Source organism: Typopeltis vanoorti, chromosome 10 (genome assembly GCF_054136105.1).
Source record: "Typopeltis vanoorti isolate ZY-2024b chromosome 10, IOZ_Tvanoo_1.0, whole genome shotgun sequence".
In the NCBI taxonomy this organism is placed as follows: Eukaryota; Metazoa; Arthropoda; class Arachnida; order Uropygi; family Thelyphonidae; genus Typopeltis; species Typopeltis vanoorti.
In genome coordinates, this window is record NC_143558.1 from 24027671 (window position 1) to 24047357 (window position 19687).

General features: G+C 36.3%; 1 protein-coding gene across 4 annotated transcripts in view; it reads right to left on the minus strand.

Annotated features, from left to right (window-relative positions):
• CycK (cyclin K) overlaps window positions 1-19687 on the minus strand; it is an 80495-nt gene that overhangs the window by 18401 nt on the left and 42407 nt on the right. For all 4 annotated transcript variants that reach the window (XM_090399089.1, XM_090399091.1, XM_090399090.1 and 1 more), the window contains exon 5: window positions 13887-13992. In XM_090399089.1, coding sequence (XP_090255215.1) covers window positions 13887-13992 — 106 coding nt within the window. The remainder of the gene's footprint in view (window positions 1-13886; window positions 13993-19687) is intronic.

The window sequence follows — 19687 nt, forward strand, 5'->3', positions numbered from 1 at the left end:
TTTTCACATTTCAGACTTTTGATGACTTTTTCTACTTCAAGCATGGATATGTATTCCTGACTGCATGCCAGGTCAGTGTTTTTTTTTAGCACTGTACTATCGCTGCTTGTTTCATTTAGCAATTTTTCAAAGTATGGAGTAATTACTCCATACTTCAAGGATATCTTTTTCTCCAGTTTTCACATCACCTTTGTCATCTCTAATTCCTTTTACAGCACTCTTTCCTCCATTTCTGAGCTTCTTCAACAACCTCCACAGAATATCTTGCCACCTTCTTGATATTTATTTTCTATGTTCTTACCAAAGTCTTCCCATGACTTTTGTTTAGTTAGTTTTACAGTGTTTAGCTTTCTTACATTTGTCTCTGTATTCTCTAAGAGCACAAGCTTACTTATTTGCCAGGAACTTTTGATATGCTTTCTTCTTTTCCTTCAGTGCCTCTTTAACTTCTTGTGTCCACCATGGAGTTCTGATTTTTCTATCCTTGTAGACAACCTCACCACATGCCTCTCTGGCAGAATCAATCAATGTTTTCTTCAGAGCTTGCCATTGAATCTCCAAGGTTTGGTTCCTGATCTAAAACTCTTTCATTTTTTTTTTCAATAATCTTTGTATATTTTAGTCTACAGTTCACATCTGAGAGCTGCTCAACTTTCATTCGCTTTAAAACTTTCTTACATGTTATTCTTTTCAATATGAAATCCAATTTTATCCTGCTCAAGACTAAATAGTGATCACTCCCAATTTCAAATCCTCTGTACATTCTGGTGTCCTGCACCAGGGAAAAAACATCACTATCAACAATAACATAGTCAATGAGACTTTTCTTATTCCTTGCCTCTTCTCTCCATGTGAATTTGTGCACATATTTATGTTGGAACATGGTGTTAGTAATAACCAGTCCATGTCCTGAGCATAAATCCAACAAGTATTTGCCATTATTATTAGCTTTGCTCTTTTCTCCAAATTTTCCCAAAATATTTTTGTATGTCTGACAATCATTTCCTACTCTGCTATCTATATCCCCAACAAGGACCAACTTTTTATTTTTCATTGTGTCAATTGCTTTTTTCTAAATCCTCAAAAAATTCCTCCACTTCTACCTTAGTAGAACCTTCTGTGGGACCATAGGCACAAATAAGTCTCATTGTCCAATTCCCCATTCTGATATTAGCCGACATCACTCTACTTGAAACTGCCTGCCATTCAAGAAGATTAGCCTCGTATTTAGTATTGAATACTATGGCTACTCCTTCTTTTCCTTGATTGTAATTGCCTGAATATAACATTTTGTATTTATTGCTTAGAAAGAGCTCACCAGTTTTGGTGTATTTTTGTTTCAGTCATCCCTATTATGTCGATCTAGTACTTATCTAATTCCTGAGCTAGCTCCATTTCTTTGCCATTCAGGCTTCTTATGTTGATAGTACTGATCTTCAATTCTGGTGATATTGAATTGGGGTGTGTTTTAGGATTTGTTCCAGTAGCTGACTTCTCGCTGTGCTCCTGGTTCCCTGGAGAAACAATGGGGGCCTTGTTTAAATGGGCAACACCCCAGCCAGCATGAAATTCTATAATGTGTACCATCATTTAATATTGGGTTTAAGCCAATAAGAATACAATTTGGTTGGCTAAATCCCAAATTGCCAGCCCATCCTCGTTCATTCAGTATCCAGGTCCAATCCTCACCATGAGAAGGTGAGGATTGGACATTAGGTCAGAAGCCTTGGTTGGTTCTCCACATTCCTTTAAAGGCTATGTGGTGGTCTCCTCTCAGTTATACAGCTTTGACCATTAAGCAAATTGAGCACTTTATTTTTTGGTGAGTTACATACAATATGTAATGCTTTTTTTTTATTTAAAAAAATTATTTTTATAGTAATGGCCACTTAGAGCACTTTTGCAATATGGTTGAAAATGAAACTAGTGAATTAATTGATGGGGAAATAGATTTAAACAAGGAGAACTGGTACAATTAATAGATGACATCGAACCAAATGGCGGGGAAAGTTCTGCTGAAGATACTGATTGCGATGAATCCGTTAAAGAATTCAGTTTAAAGAAATTAGCAAAAGGATTGAACTTGGCAAGAAAGTTATTTTATGGATAATGATCTCTCAATGGAGTACTCCGGAAAATTCACGAGACAATTGGATATTTGTTTAGCTTCGTATTATGAACTTAATAAAAAATTGCAGCATAGTGGTAAGCAAGGTCTTATTATTGACTTCTTGATAACTAAATCAGCTTAAGCATGCAATGAGAATTATACAAATGATGTCCAAGAGATTTCAAGTGATGACGACGTCTGGCCACACGTAAAGAACATCTACGAAATGTTAGTTTCGAATGTTAGTGATGATAATTAAAATATACACTTTATTTTACCTAAAACATTTATGAAATGAAGTTTATGTACAATTTATAATTTTGTACTATATTTTTGTTTCATAGTTTATGTTTTCTTAACTTACAGGAATTACCTGAATTAAATAAAAATATATTTTTGTTGGATATGTCATTGTTTATATAATCTTAAAAAAACAATTTCGGAACCTAACCCTACTTTTTCTATGTAATCTGAGTCTCGCATAATGTGATTCATATAACGTGCCATTTCTATGGAACCTAACATCCATATTATACAAAGGTTACCTGTACATATAAAGCATTCTCATTGACCTGAAATCCTGTCCATAACTTAGCTAATGATTTTTATGCAGTGCTTCAAAGACAAAATAAAATGTTTGCTTATCAGTCAGACTTGCAATTTTAGCCTTTAATGACACAAACATACCACATTTATAGATTCTCTCTCTCAACACACACCTGCATAGTAGTCAAAGGACATCCATTTCATTGGGAAAGACCTGGGCTCCATCTTCACTGATTTGACACACAACCATGAAAGGTTATAAACCTATAGCACATTAGTACCATGGGTGGGCTAAGGATTTTTTCTGTATTTATTTTATTTTTACATAATCCAGACACCTTGCTCTAGAAGACCAACTATGAAGCTTTTTCAAGCCATTAATTATTCTCATTGGGTCTGCAAATTTGGTTGGTTTGTAGGATTAAACCTGTGCCTTCCAGGAGCGATAACCTTTCCATGTCTATAGACCGGACTTATTCACTTTGAGCTGAAAAAGCCGTTATAAAGAAATCTCTTCACACCCAAATGATGAAATTTATCATACCTGCCTACCTACCAGGATTTGAACCTACGAGCTAGGTTCCAAAAGTTACTGGCCTGACATACAAAATTCATGCCAATTGTAAAATGGCTTACCTGACAGACAGCACCATCTATTGGGAGGTTAGTGTACCAGTTTCAACTCTCTACCTGCATCATTCAGCTGGAGACACTCGTTTCACTAACACATGGCATAATAAGTAACTGTAATATTAAAAATTGAGTACTGCGCTGTAATAAAGTTTTTCACCACTTGGAGAAGGGCTTTCTCCAAGTGATATCAAACAGCGATTGGATGGTGTTTATGGGGAAGCTTCCCCTTCATATTCCACTGTGAAGGAATAGGCTAAACAGTTTCGCCTAGAAAGAGAGCAAACATCTAAGATGACCCTCATGATGGTCGGCCTGTGGTGACCTCAACAAGACATTTTCTTGTTGAGGGGGAACTGCTCAATGACAGGTGGCTGAAGCTCAAAGAATCTCAGCAAGATCGAGGCTTTCTATAACAATCATCTTTCACATGACAAAGGCCAGTGCAAGGAAGGTGCCCCAACTTCTCTCTTCAATTCAGAAGAAGCATTATGTGACCTGTTCCCACCAGTTTTTAAAAGCTTTACCAAGGGAATCAAAGAGAAGTGCTTGAATCTGTTGTCACTGGGGGTGAAACTATGGTCCTTTATTATGATCGTCTTTCCAAAAGGGAATCCAAGGAATGGCACAAACCAGGCAAAGCACTGCCGAGAAAAGTCAAACTCACTCACTCAGTCCGGACACCAAGATTATGGCATCAATCTTTTGGGATTGCTGGGAAATTACTTGATTAACTTCAAGGAAAGGAATACCACTGTGAATGCAGAATATTATACTTCACTCCTATACAAACTGCATGATACCATAAAGGAGAAGCAACGAAAAATGCCGAGTTATGGTGTTCACCTGCTTCACAACAATGCTCCAGTCCATACGGCTATTGTTGCGAAGGCTGCAGTGAAGGACTAGCTTCCAGCTCTAGATCTAACACCCAGTGACTATTACCTCTTCTCAAAACTGAAGAAAGACCTTCAAGGAAGAAAATTTATAGATGACAATGAGATGAAAGATACAGTTTTAGGCCATTTTGCAAACAAAGGCAGATTATTTTTTCACAGGCATAGAAATGTGAATCCAAAGATGTGAAAAGTATGTTGAAGTAAAAGGAGATTATGTTGAAAAGTGACAGTTGTTTTCTTGCTATCACTCTAAAAGTTAGTCAGGCTGAAAACTTATGGAACCACCCTAGTATGATGTGTTGGTTTAAGAGCAAGTATGCAATCTACTCGACCAACCATGCCAACAATGCGAAGAGATTTCTTTATAATAAAAGGCTTTTACAATTGAAAGTGAATAAGTCTGGTCTAAAGACATGGAAAGGTTATCACTCCTGGATGGCACAGGTTTTATCCTACAAACCAACCACATTTGCAGACACAATGAGAATATATTGAGTCTGCAAATAGATGACTTGAATGTAGTCAAAGGATAAGAAACCTAGATTTGCAATGAGATATTGCTTAAGGATCTGAATTAAGGATCTGAATTAGGAACCACAATACTGGAAGTTTTAGGAAAACAAAATTAGGAATCTGGATCAGCCCCCCCCCCCTTTTACTTCCACTTAAAATAACCAACTGACCACTGCCTCCTCAGCCTCTAAAAGCCTTATCTGCTCAACACAGAAAGTTTTTGGAAGATGTACAAAGTTAGTTTGAATACTGTTCTCATAATTTTAGTGATTAAAAAAAGTATTAAAAAATTTAATATCATTAAGAAGGGAACAACTCAATTTATTTTGTTAAATAATATCCCCCACCCCAAGGGACCAAACCATTAAGATATGTAATTTATGTGCTTTGATACATTCACAAGGCAAAAGCTTAGTTGATGCTATAATTAACAATTCCACTTCACAAATGATGCATTTTTCAGGGTAAAATATTGGATTTTTTGTTTGGTTAAGAGGAGACGTTTCTACATTATGCTTTATTTTTTACTCATTTTTTTAATGGGCAGTTCCTGTTCAACTGAACTAGAATCAATTATTCTTCTAGACCTGACAGCTGACCATTTTCACAAGCCAACTAAAACATCAAACCAAAACCAGTTCTCCACACGTCTTTCATTCCATTTGCTTCAATTCTTCAGAATGGAATAATACTCCACTTGCTGTCCTCAAGAACTACAACCTTCAATTGTTCAAAAAGAAAATCAACCTATAATTTCTTACCCCACTAACATCACATACAGCACTAATATTCTTTGTGTTCTACAACTTGATGCCATCTATATAGAGATCATTGACTCTCTAATTTCAGTCTCTAAGGGAACTATATGCTCAAAACAGCAACCTACCATAAGAATAATCCTTCACTTGCCATACTACAGCTTTTTCTACCACTAGTTATACAATGCTCTGGAAATACCAGTCACTCATAAGGAATTTCTATAATTCATCATTTTACTTTACTTTTTTCCACCATATTTAGGTTTCAAAATATTATATAGATTTTAAATACAGTTTAACATCATGTACTAAATTGTGGTTTGTTCTACTTTATACTGTTTACTCTGAAGATTGTCTATTACTATCTAATATGTATAGTTATTCAATTAAGTTAGAGAATCCTGGAGACTTGAACTAAATGTGTTTAGGAGTGTAAGTCATCATATGCATAAAACAAAGTGCTAAGTTTAATATCTCTAGTTCTGATATTAGGTTTAATGCCACTTTCTCTCATTATACAATACACACAGATGACGAATAAGAGCGGACAGTGTATATCCTTGTTTTACACCTGATTTTACATCAAGCATCTTCCTGTATTTCCTTCATTTCTAACTACTAATTACAACGTAAGCATACATTATGTACTACTCTGTATAATGTCAGATTTATCCATAATATTGTAGTGTTTTGAAAATCTTGTTGTATGCCTTTTCCAGATGTATAAAATTTCACTACAGATCCTCATTATATTTCTGTGATTTTTTCTGAACTATTGTTATAAAGTGAAAATCTAATGTTGACCACATCTATTTGGCCTGAACAAACCCAGCATGTTGTTCTCCAAGTTTCTCTTTCACAATTTCAATTCTTCTTAACCAATTCTGAAATATGCTTGTATAAATCTTCCTGGAACATTTAATAGAGAAATTTCTCTGTAATTCACACATTGTTTTATTACCCTTTTTAAAGGTGGGAACTATGAGAGCTCTACTACAATCAATTTGACCACTAGGCCTTCTAAAATTATGCAGTGTAGCCACTGCAAAATTGTTATACCTTATTTAACATCCACATTTCAGCATTTCTGGTCAAATATTATCTACTTCAGCAACCTTTCCATTTAATGCTTTTGATAACTTTTTCTATTTCAAGCACCAAAGGTAAAAAGGAGAATAATCATGCTGATATATCAATAATTACAAAATCTCAACGTAGATCTTTTCTTCTATAATCTTTATAAAACGGTGATTTAATTATTCCGATTTCAGTTATCAATTTCAGTACTGCAACATCACCTAAAGATAATATTGACCTAGTGCATCATTTGTTTCATCCAACTCATCATAGATGGCCAAAGCAAATCACCTACTTTAACTGGAACATGACATCTCATGCTTCCTGTGGCCTTCCAACAGAAAGGCATCAGAAGAATCTTAAATAATCAAGGTATCAAAAAGGCTTCTGGGTCTTGATGGAATCCTGCCAATTGTGCTCAAGAGATATATTCCTGAACTAACACCTGTTCTTTTCCATTTATTCACTAAATCATACTTGGCTGGCACCCACATAGCATGGCAAGAGTCCATAAGAAGGATAAGTGTCCAACTTCAAACTATCCGTCCTGCTCTAACCTCAGTGTTGTCTTTAGTAATTATTATTAGATCTCTCGGGGGTCAAGGACTCATTAAAGGAGGCTGTATGTGTAATCCTGTAGCCGAAGTTACATGTTTCAATATCACAGTTATCCTCTAAGTTGTATTTGCAATTTTTTCTATGTGACCCTTGAACTTCAACTTTTTATCCACCATAACGAAGATTTTTAGTCTAGTCTTGTCAGCTATTGTAAGCATAATCACACCAATATAATATACTGCTGGATATGCTGCTGCATCATACCAAAGTACATAGCTTTATACTTACAAATACTGAAGTAACAGACATCATCATTTGCCCACACTTTTCAGCCTATTCAAATCATCCTGTAAATACTATATATCTATAGCATCTATGATTAACCTGCCTATAAACATGCATTTCATTTGCAAAGTATAGATTGTTTGGTCATTCATTTCAGTATGGGAGATCCTACCAACTTCTCTAAAAGCTTCACAATCATTCCAGAGATACTGATAGGTCAACAGTTCACATCAGTCTTTGCACAATGGAATTATCATGCATTCTTCCCATTCCTGTGATATCCTTCTGGAGCTGTGATTCAAATGACACGACACAAATGTGTCAATCACCTAGCCAGTTCGGCTTAACATTTCTTTAGCATATGTGCTGGTATCCCACTATCCCTATTGCTGAATTCTTATCCAGGTTATGCAACAGCTCTATAACCTTCTCATGCACCTCTATCTCTTCATCCAATATGGTGGTAACACTGTGCACTATGTTACATACACCAGGTTGATAGATGGTGAAGTGAGCACTCATTATTTGAACTACCACATCTGTTTTTGATACAAGAGTATCTGCATTCGTTCAGTAGTTATTCTTCCATGTTCATTTGTTCATTCTTTCTTTTACTTGAAGCATAATGATAAAATTCTTTTCGCTGCCTTTAGCCTATATAGCTAATTACTTTTCATACTTCAGCTTAGCTTTCCACACAATACTTTTACTTTTCTGGGATGCACTTCATATATTTTATAATTCCTCACACTCTTATTCTTGTGATATTCCTTCTACATCATCTTTTTAAGAATTTCTTGTTTAATAAGACTGCACATATATTTCGCTCCCATTGTATTTGTTTCTTTGAATTCCAGAGACACATTCATATAACCACATCTTTAAGCATTTTCAAAAGCTTGCCATGCACAGCTGATATCCTTCCCATTCAGTACTGTGGGATCACAGATATCATGATACTGATAACATGGAATCAAAGATAGTAATCGCCTGGGTTTTTCATAATTTCCAGATTTGTAGTTCAGCATGTAGTTGACTGGAACATCCATATAGTTGGCTACTTCCCAGATTAGTACAACATGTGACTGAATGATATATGCACGTAAACACAAGAAAGATATTTAATTAACCAAATATTTCGGTCTGGAAATAGCAGACCATCCTCAGTGGTATTACAAGAACAGTTTTAAAAAACACAAGCTAGAATACTAACAATAGATCGTTAAAAATAGAACACGCCATGTGATGTTATATCACTAAGTATTAAGTATAAAACGAAATATTTTGAAGTAGAGACATGATTGAAAAAAAAATTAAAATTAATGAGTAATCTTGATTAGACTTTCCCAGATTTTTGATATAGATATACAGTCATTACGATTCAGGTTGGGACGATGGAGCAAGGCCTCCACGCTTTCCTTGAACAAACGTTCGAACCTATAACGGGATCTATGTAAGAGGCGAGTCCTGGACTAAAAGATGCTGTGGTCAGTTTCAATCCCGTGTTGAGTCAATCCAGACTTTTCAGGTTTGTTGTGAAGAATGGAGGATTGATGTTCTTGGATTCTTTTTTCAAGAGACTGTCCAGTCTGTCCAAAATAGGAGAGATCACAGTTGCAAGGAATTTGATAAACTCCAGGAAGAGATAAAGTTGAGCGTTTGTCTTTAGGAGAAGGAAAATAAGAAGACTATTTAATAGGTGAATACATAGTTGTTAAATCATATTTCTTTAAAATTCTTGTGATAGGTTCTGAAATACCGGAGATATAAGGAATAGGCACTCGACGTATTGAAACTTTGTTGTTTTGTGGAAGATTATAAGAATTGAGATGTTGAGTACTTTTTTTTAGAAAAGCCATTGAGTTTCATGTGTTGTTGGATAGTAGAAAGTTCTTTCTGTAGATAATCTGCAGAACATTTAGAACAATTAGTTTTGGCTCTTCTGATGAGGCATTTTATAATTCCCGTTTTTTGACATGGATGATGGGCTGATTCTTTAAGAATATAACGACCTGAGAACGCTGGTTTCCTGTATACTGTAGTTGTAAGAATATTTAAAGGTGACCGGATGAGGAGAACGTCTAAAAAAGATAACTGGTTGTTTTCTTCTATTTCCATAGTAAACTTTATACGATGATGCAAGGAAATAATACTGTTTAAAAAAGAAGGTAAAGAGTTTTTGCTGTGAGACCAAATAGTAAAGATGTCATCTATATATCTTACCCAAAAAGGTGGTTGAGGGAAAATAGATGAGAAGAGGACTTTTTCTAAATGTTCTAAATAAAAGTTGGCTAAAGCATGAGAAAGAGGACTTCCCATGGCCGTTCCTTCTACTTGGCTGTAAAATTTATTTTGACATACGAAATATCCAGAATGTATTATGAAATCGAATAGTTTTATAATGTCTTGAGGAAAGATGTCAGCAAGTAATTTTAAAGTTTCCTTGAGAGGTACATTGGTATATAAAAGATTCTATATCAAAGCTCACCATAAGATCTGTAGGTTGTAATGAGACATTTTTTAATTTTTCTAAGAAATCTGAGGAGTTTTTTAAAAAAGAATTACAGTTACCAATGTAAGATTCATCCGGTCACCTTCAAATATTCTTACAACTACAGTATACAGGAAACCAACGTTCACAGGTCGTTATATTCTTAAAGAATCAGCTTATCATCCATGTCAAAAAACAGGAATCATAAAATGCCTCATCAGAAGAGCCAAAACTAATTGTTCTAAATGTTCTGCAGATTATCTACAGAAAGAACTTTCTACTATCCAACAACACATGAAACTCAATGGCTTTTCTAAAAAAAGTACTCAACATCTTCTCAATTCTTATAATTCTCCACAAAACAACAAAGTTTCAATACGTCGAGTACCTATTCTTTATATCTCCGGTATTTCAGAACCTATCGCAAGAATTTTGAAGAAATATGATTTAACAACTACGTATTCACCTATTAAATAGTCTTCTTATTTTCCTTCTCCTAAAGACAAACGCTCAACTTTATCTCTTCCTGGAGTTTATCAAATTCCTTGCAACTGTGATCTCTCCTATTTTGGACAGACTTGACATTCTCTTGAAAAAAGAATCCAAGAACATCAATCCTCCATTCTTCACAACAAACCTGGAAAGTCTGGATTGGCTCAACATGGGATTGAAACTGACCACAGCATCTTTTGGTCCAGGACTCGCCTCTTACATAGATCCCGTTATAGGTTCGAATGTTTGTTCAAGGAAAGCATGGAGGCCTTGCTCCATCGTCCCAACCTGAATCGTAATGACTGTATATCTATATCAAAAATCTGGGAAAGTCTAATGAAGATTACTCATTAATTTTTTTTTTTCAATCATGTCTCTACTTCAAAATATTCCGTTTTATACTTAATACTTAGTGATATAACATCACGCGGCATGTTCTATTTTTAACAATCTATTGTTAGTATTCTAGCTTGTATTTTTTAAAACTGTTCTTGTAATACCACTGAGGATGGTCTGCTATTTCCAGACCGAAATATTTGGTTAATTAAATATCTTTCTTGTGTTTACGTGCATATATCATTCAGTCTTATGTCACAAGTATCCTTAAAACAGCAAACAACATGTGACTGTCGCATCCTTAACTAAGACTGATGCTATGATCAAATTTAACACTTTGTTCTCAAGTTGCTTCTTTCATATGCTGCTTGAGACAGTTGTCTTGCAACAGCTCAAATTCTCTTTTGTTCTCATGAGTTCTGGCTACTACAGAATCAATAATTTGGATAATTAACCCATAATAATTACTCGTTTAGTACCCATCAGGGTAATTTGGCAATGCATTTCTTTATCCATAGCAAATGAACTGCCAGATCTGTAGCAACACCTCCCCATATATATATCATTATGTTAAAAATACTATACTCTTTATACTTAATTCCAATTGCTACAACCAAATTTGAGAGCAAGATTTCACTAATGTCAACAATTTTTGGCCACAACGGATACACCAAAGCAACAAACTCATCTACTTTGTTCCTAATGTTCCTGGCATTTGTGTATAGACATAACAAGTTATCTCCTTGCTTTTTCTTATACTTAAATCTACAGTCTACTTGGCTTAGTTGGGAAACTGTGCTTTCTCTCCAGACACATCAAAATGCATGAACCCACTGACATTTGTATCGCTATTACCACTGCACATCCTAGCTAGAGTTACATCTTGAATATGATCTCTCTCCTAAGCAGTCTATCACTATTAAAGATAAAAATTATCCTGAAGTTTCAAAAATCAACTGAATTTTGCCCTATACCATAAACTTGTCCAATTTGTACAATTTTGAATAATTTGTTTTACACAAATCTGCATATGCCCACAGAAACAGTGAATAGTAATATATAAGAATTACTGGGAATGCATAAATTGTCCAATATAAAACCACCAGTAGGCACCAATAGATGGCAGCATAGTGAATGGATGAATTAGCTAGTTCTGGATACTAAGTGCTAAATTTTGTGTTCATATGGCAGGAAGAGAGAAAGTATACAATTTTGCAATAAAAATAAAGAAAAACTTATATATCAGAGAAACAATTGTAACACTGATGTGCAAAATTATTATTATTATCTGAGACCTCCAGGGAGTCAAGACCTCATCGAGAGAGGCTATACATCACCCAAACCAGCAGCCACACCTTCCCTTAAACTCACTCACACTAGATGCATTCACTATCTCTAAAGGCAAACTATTAAACTCACTCACTTGCTCTGTGAGAGAAAAATCTAGCTCTTACCTCTTTCTTGACTGTGAACAAACTTACCTTTCATGGATGACTCTGTGTTCTCTCCACACCTTCCTTATAATGAAAAATTTCATCAGATGACAGCCTATAGCACACATTCAGAAGTTTATAGACTGACCTCTATCATATCATCTCTCTTTCTCCTGTTAACCAGAGTTTGTAATCCATATACTCATAATAAAAATTTCAAAATCCAGGTATATTCTTTTTTGCACCCTTCCACAGCTCCTTTATCCCCTTGGAACCTTGGAGACCAAATCTGCATGCAATAGTCCAGGTGCAGTCTTATCAAGGTCTAATAAAGAGGTAAAATGACTTCCTTATTCTTACATGTCAAGGTTTGCTTCATCATAGCAATTATCCTTTGAGTTGTATTTGCAATTTTTGTTATGTGACCTTTGAACTACCATTACATCAAGATCCCTAATCTCATAAGTTTCTTGTAGCATAATCCCGCTAATATAACATGCCACTGGAAATCTCATTGTGCTAAAGTGCATAACTTTACACTTACTACCATAAACTGACAGCCATTTTGGTTTGCCCAAATTTCCAGCCTATTCAAATCATTCTGTAAGTGCTGAATATCAGTAGCATCCCCGATTGCCCTGCCCATCTTTGCATCATTGGCAAATAAATGCATATCTCCTATTAGACCCTTTCTAATGTTATCAATGCATAGATTGAACAATGGTCCAAGGATTGAACCAACCCTGAAATACACCACTAGTCACCTTAAATCTGGCAGATTCACACCCACCATATACTACTTTTTTGATATCTGTCTATCAACCATCCACTAATCCAAGTCAAGAGTTTATATTCCAATCCCATATCCTCCAGTTTATGCAACAGCCTTTCATGTGGTATCCTATCAAATGCATTAGCAAAATTCAACAGCATCATAGTATATCCATTCCCTTTATCTAACTCAGTCGTAGCATTGTTATAAAACATGAGCAAATTGCTAAAACATGACCTTCTTTAGTAAATCCATGCTGCTCCTTGCAGAGTATAGCTTGTCTGTCTACCCATTTCTTACCAACTTCTCTAAAATCTGTTTTTGTTATCTTACACCACTAAGGTGTAGCACTTTTTAGAATTTTTATTAATTACTGTTCCATTTTTGTACCGAAGATGCCTGTGAAACATAGGTGAAAATTTTACAAATAAAAATAATTTTCCATGTGAGTTTCCCATTTTTTGTATTTTATTCTTAGTATGCCCACTCACAGTATTCCAATCTTGAAACAAATAATAAAAAAGCCATACCCAATGAATGAATTAGTATACTACAGGGCACTAATAAGTACCTTAATCTGAAGTCTATTATTACTTAATATATGTAACAACTCGCATCTCTGTTCACAACTCGCTTTATAATCACACAAAACATTAATCACTAAGCAAACAACTAATCACTTTCCTATAACATAAAAAAAAAAAACTTCTGTCCTGTCCATGTTTTTATAGTTCATTTTCCTTTCTTTTATTACCAAACAAATCAAACTGAGTTATCTAGAGATAGAGATTTTTTTAGTACTAAAAGTGATCAATCATAGTATTTTTGACGATATAATCTCTCCTAAAACACTAATACTGGTAGAGCATTTGTCTAAGATCTATTCAATATATACTTATGAAGCAAATTTAAGTTAGGAATATTTAGTAATAAATTTCACAATTATCAATACATCAGCAACTCATGCAGATCAGCTTCTTACTCACCTCTTAGACATTTTGCATATTTTAATAAATAACCATATGGGTGATCAACTTGAAGATCAAATTTAATTGTCTGAAGTAATATCCTTTCTAATGTCATAACTTCTTCCTAAAACAAAACAAAAACAAAAAAATCATCAGTAAAAATCAGCTATAATCACTTTCATCAAAGCAAACTTGTGGGTATTGCAAGAACAAGAACAATAAAAGAAAGCACAGCATTATCCATGGCTTTGGTTGAAAATTTTCAGAGTTTATGGATTTAATTCAGGATTTATTACAATGAGTGAATTTGTTATAGCAGTGTTTGCTATTAGGGAGAGTCAATGGGCAAGGAAAGTTTATTAGTTCCCATCTTCTCAATAAAGCAGTACTCATTCTATCAGCTAAGTAACTGTGAAAAAATGCTTAGCATCTTTTTGAAACTAAAGATGGTAAAAGGTAGCTTTTTTTTTTCTCTGTGCAGGTTTTTATATATAAGGTGGCCATAATTAAACTTCCCCTATTCAGAGCCTTATGTGGCTCAATCTAACAACCAGAATGTCACCAAATTTGGTAGGAAGAGACTAATCAAGACATTGGAAGAAGGATTCCATGAAAAAAAAAAAAAAAATTTAGTTCAAAAAGTTACTGATAGAGGGGGAATATGGTGCTGTTGTAGCCCATGAAGCAGAAAACTGGCAGAAAATTAAGTTGAACACTTGTTTTTCTGGCATCATAAGAGCTATAAAGTAAAGAGAAAACTTTTCAGATGTGTTCCTATTGATGATTGTGTTCAACATCTCACTTTATCTTATCATACGCTATTCAAAGATATTTTACTTTAATTACAATGCATCTACCACATCTCCTCTCTGTCAATTAATGCAGATTGATGATTTGGAAGTTTGAAAAAACAGGATCTCTGGAAGTTCGACCTAGCAGAGGACAGAAACCAGTGCCACCACAGGTAATTGAAGAAATTGCCACTGCAGATGTTGACAGATCACACAAAAATGTTGCTAGTAGTAGCAGCACTCGTGGAGTAGCATGACAATTGAACATGCCTTATTTCACAGTATGGAAAGTCTTGCACAATATTATTACATTTTATCCATACAAAATCAGCATATACAGCAACTGCTACATGATGCCTATGATAAGCGAATGGCATTTGCTCTGACATTTCTGGTCAGTCAGGACGTCAATGATGCCTTGGAAAATTCTGTGAAGAGATTAGGTGCATTTTTATCTGAATGGGACTATAAACACCCAAAATGGTTGAATTTGGGCTTACAAATCACCCCCCATATGCTCCAGGAACTCCCATTACATTCACCGAAAATTACCATTTGGTGTGGCTTCACAGCAGATTTTATAATAGGGCCATTTTTTTTCAAGGACATCACTCCGACAGGACCAGTAACTTGTTCCATTAGCACACAAAAACATCATGGAAATTTCACCATTCCATAACTTCAGCAACGATGATGTCTGGACGAGAATTTTCATGCAAGATGAAGCACCACCCCTGATTGCATGACCAGTACAGCAGCTTCTAAGGCATCACTTCACAGAAGAAGGAGTGATTAGTCACATCTTTCCAGTTGCATGTCCACCTCACTCTTCTGATATTACTCCATGCGATTTTTGTGGGGTTACCTGAAGGCCAACATCTATTGTGGTGTCCCAAACTTGGAAGCCTTAAAAGACAACATATAACAGATTCTCATGGAAAGGCTTAGATGTTGGTTATGCATTTTTATTATGACACTACGATTAAGACACAAGTCATTAAGACACTACACAACAGGGCTAAACTTATCTGTTCAAATGACAAAGCCCTAACCACAGAACTAAACCACATTCTCAACACTTTCTCAACCAATGGTTACCCCCCCCCAAAAAAAAAAATCCAAAAAAAATATTGAAACCAATAAACCACAACCCCCCCCCCCCCCCACAACAAGGATTACTTTAAATCCATCACCATACCCTATATCCGAACCACCTCGAAAAAAATTGCAAAAATCCTAAAAAAACTTCTTGTTACAGACCATATAAAAAATTGACATCTCTTATCCACTCTACTAAAGACCAACCTCCCCCACCCTAGACCTACTTGGTGTATACCAGGTACCTTGCAGCTGTAAACTGTCCTACTTTGGTCAAACAGGCAGGACAGCTAATATCAGAATTTCAGAACACAAGGACTACATCCGATTTCACCAATACAGCCACTCTGGTCTTGCAGACCATGCACCGGATACCCGCCATAGAATATGGTGGAAGAAAGCCACGATAATTCACCGTAGTAAATTCAAATATGAAAGGCTTTTCATGGAATCAGCCTCAGCCCTAAGAAACAATCCAAACCTCAACAATTTGGTTGCATGAGACTGCTCCAAATTTGGGAAACCTACATCAGAAGACCTTCAGTCCAATCGCCCAAGAATACCAACATTGCCCACTAGGGGGCACCATCAGGAACTTTTAGGAGAAAGAATAGCTTCCTGCTTTGTCCTCATTTACTGTCTGTTGTGCTTGCATGCACGTGTCTTGTTTTTAAGTTCCTGTGAAAATGGCAACGTGACGTTGCCGAAATATTGGAAGTGTATTAAAATTCATTTTAATGTATATCCTAGTATACGTTGTAATTTCCTTAAGCTATTTAGTAAAAAAACATAACAGAATGTGACGAACACTCCTTCAGACACATTACATTCTGCTGTTGACAATACTGTATACAGGATGCAAGTTCTGGTCCATGAAAATGGTAGCCATACTGAAACCAGGTCCACTTTTGCACAGACGAACTAGTGCTCGAGTTTTGCAACAAATTTGTGATAACACTTATGCTCCAGTAACTGTAACACTGTAATAAATTAAATTGATATTAAATATTTTATAGCTATATTATCGTAAGTGCAACACATAAAGATTACCTTTATGTATTATCCAGCATATAATACATAAAGGATATGTATTATACATATCGTTTATGCATTATTCAGCGTTATCCAGGGTACACCACTTGTGGTGCACCATAATGCTGAAGAGCTAGAGCGACTTGGCAACCAGACTATCTTCTCAATCTCCTGGTTACAGCACACATGAATTAGCTCTCTTAAAGACAAGATGACTAAAAATATTGGACCTGTTGTCCAAATTGGTCAAATTAACATTGAGGGCATATGTAGAGCAAAATGTGAATACCTCTTAAAGATTTTATGACTACATTGTCGACATTGTTCTTGTTCAAGAGACTCAATGTAAGGATGAGGATCAGGTCCACTGCAGGGGCCGAATTCCTGGTTATATTATCATTGGAGCCACCTGCCATCATGAACATGGCTTTGCCACCTATGTACGCAGTACCTCAGAAGATTCCACCTCATTACAACCAACATTGTCGACGGCATGCATCTGATAACTATGATAGGGAACATAACCATTACCAACGTGTATGAACCCCCCTGCCCTGTTGTGCCCTCCACAAGTTCTACCAGTGTACAACCACCCTGCGATGCATATATATGTGACTTTAACAGCCACCACCACACACACACACACACAATGGAAATATGCTTCCAACAATGAATGCGGAGAGACTTTGACTGGGCAGAAATTCACACCATGCACCTAATTTTTGATGCAAAAGATAGATCTTCTTTCAGGTCAGCAGCTTGGAACAGGTAATGGTCATCCATTAAGACAATAATGGATGACCATTACCTACATTGAGAAGAGTTCTCTCCAACTTTTCACGAAGCCAACATAAACCAATTATATATCAGAGGTAGGCCTGCAGGTACCCCTTGTCAGATCCATCCAACGTCCCTGCTGGAACTTCCAGAAAACTGACTGGAATACATTTGCTGGCATCCAGAGTGCATCCTGTCTTGACAAATATGTCCACTGGATCCCTTCAAGAAGCAATAATTACAAGAGACTCGTGGGAGCTGTTTTAGCTGTAGGTAAGAAAACCATACCAAGAGTCTTCAAAAAGGGGTTATCCCTGGATGGGACAATGACAGTAATAACCTGTATCAAGAATACCTAGAGTGTGGTGATCCTGATATTGCAGATGAACTTATTCATAGCCTTGACACCAACCGACAGAAGAAATGGACTGAGACAATAGAAAGACTCTATTTTCGGCACTCCAGTAAAAAAGCATGCAGCCTTCTACTAAGAAACCTAGGCAGTGGCACCCTGACTGTCCAGGAACAATCAGCTATTTTCCTAACCAATATGCATCAGATATAGTCAACACATCAAGATATCCACCAAGGACAAACAACACACTCTTCAAATAAAAAGCAACCTTACATAGAAAAATAACAGACCATCAGATCTTTTATACTCGCAACAATTCACTCTTGAAGATATTAACACTGCTCTGATGGATATGAAACCAGGCAAGGCTCCAGGTTTCGATGGCATTCATCCTGATTTCCTGTCGAAGACAGGCCAAAAAGCTCAACAGTGGTTGGCTTGCTTTTTCTCTGACATCCTCCAGACTGGCAGACTTCCAAAAGAGTTTAAGAGGACAAAAATTATCCCCATCTTAAAACCAGAAAAAATCAACAACAAACCAGAAAATTACCGACCAATCACCCTGCTTAGCACCTGTTATAAGGTCCTAGAAAGGCTCATCCTTAATAGAATTGCCCCTAAGATAATAAAACAAGTCCCAGTGGAACAGGCCGGATTCAGACATAAGCGAAGCTGCTGTGATCAGGTTCTTCACTCACCACACTTATAGAGGAAGGCTACAAAAAATGCCTGAAAACAGCTGTAGTTTTTGTAGATCTTACCGCAGCTTATGACACAGTCTGGAGGCATGGTGCAATCTGCAAGTTGCTCCGTGCAGTCCCATGCAGAACAATAGCAAAACTAATTGATAACATGCTAAGCAACAGCCTGTTCCAAAGTGCGTATGGACGAGAACAAAAGTAAACAAAGAACACTGGATAATGAATTACAAGGGTCATTTCTGGCTCCCCTACTTTTTAACGTATACATTGCAGATTTGCCTAATACAGCCTCCAAGAAATTTTGCTACGCTGATGACATTGCTCTAGCCACCACACACCAATTTTACTACAATAGAAGATACACTAACAAATGACCTGCAGTCCTAGATGAATACTTCAGCAAATGGAGATTACATCCAAATCCTAGCAAAACAGAAGTTTCATGCTTCCACCTGAACAATAACCAGGCTGACAAAGAACTGATGGTCTACTACAACCACAAACTGCTATGCTACAACAGATTCCCGAAATACCTGGGTGTCACCTTGGATAGAACTCTATCTTTTAAATCACATCTCATTAACACAGCATCCAAGCTAAAAACATGAAACAATATACTGCAAAAGCTATGTGGAACAACTTGGGGGTGCCTCAGAAACAACACTTTGCTGCAGTGCTCTTGGTCTCATTTACTCTGCAGCTGAATACTACTCATCCATAAGGATGAACAGCACCCATGTGCACTTGGTTGATGCTCAGCTTAACACCACTACACACCATATTTCTGGAAAAGTGAAATCAACCACAACCTACTGGCTCCCAGTGCCAAGCAACATCCCACCTCCACACATCCAACTTTCTTCTACACGAATACAGCAAAATCATGGAAATCCAAAATCTTCCAATCCACGAAGACATCCCACCCCTAGAAATAAACAGGCTAAAGTCAAGGCACCCTCCAATCTTAACAGCAAAAAATCTTGCAGAGACAAGTTTCAACATGAAGGAGAAGTGGAAATAGTTCTGGTAACACTTCAACAGGATACTTCTATGAATTAGTGGGCC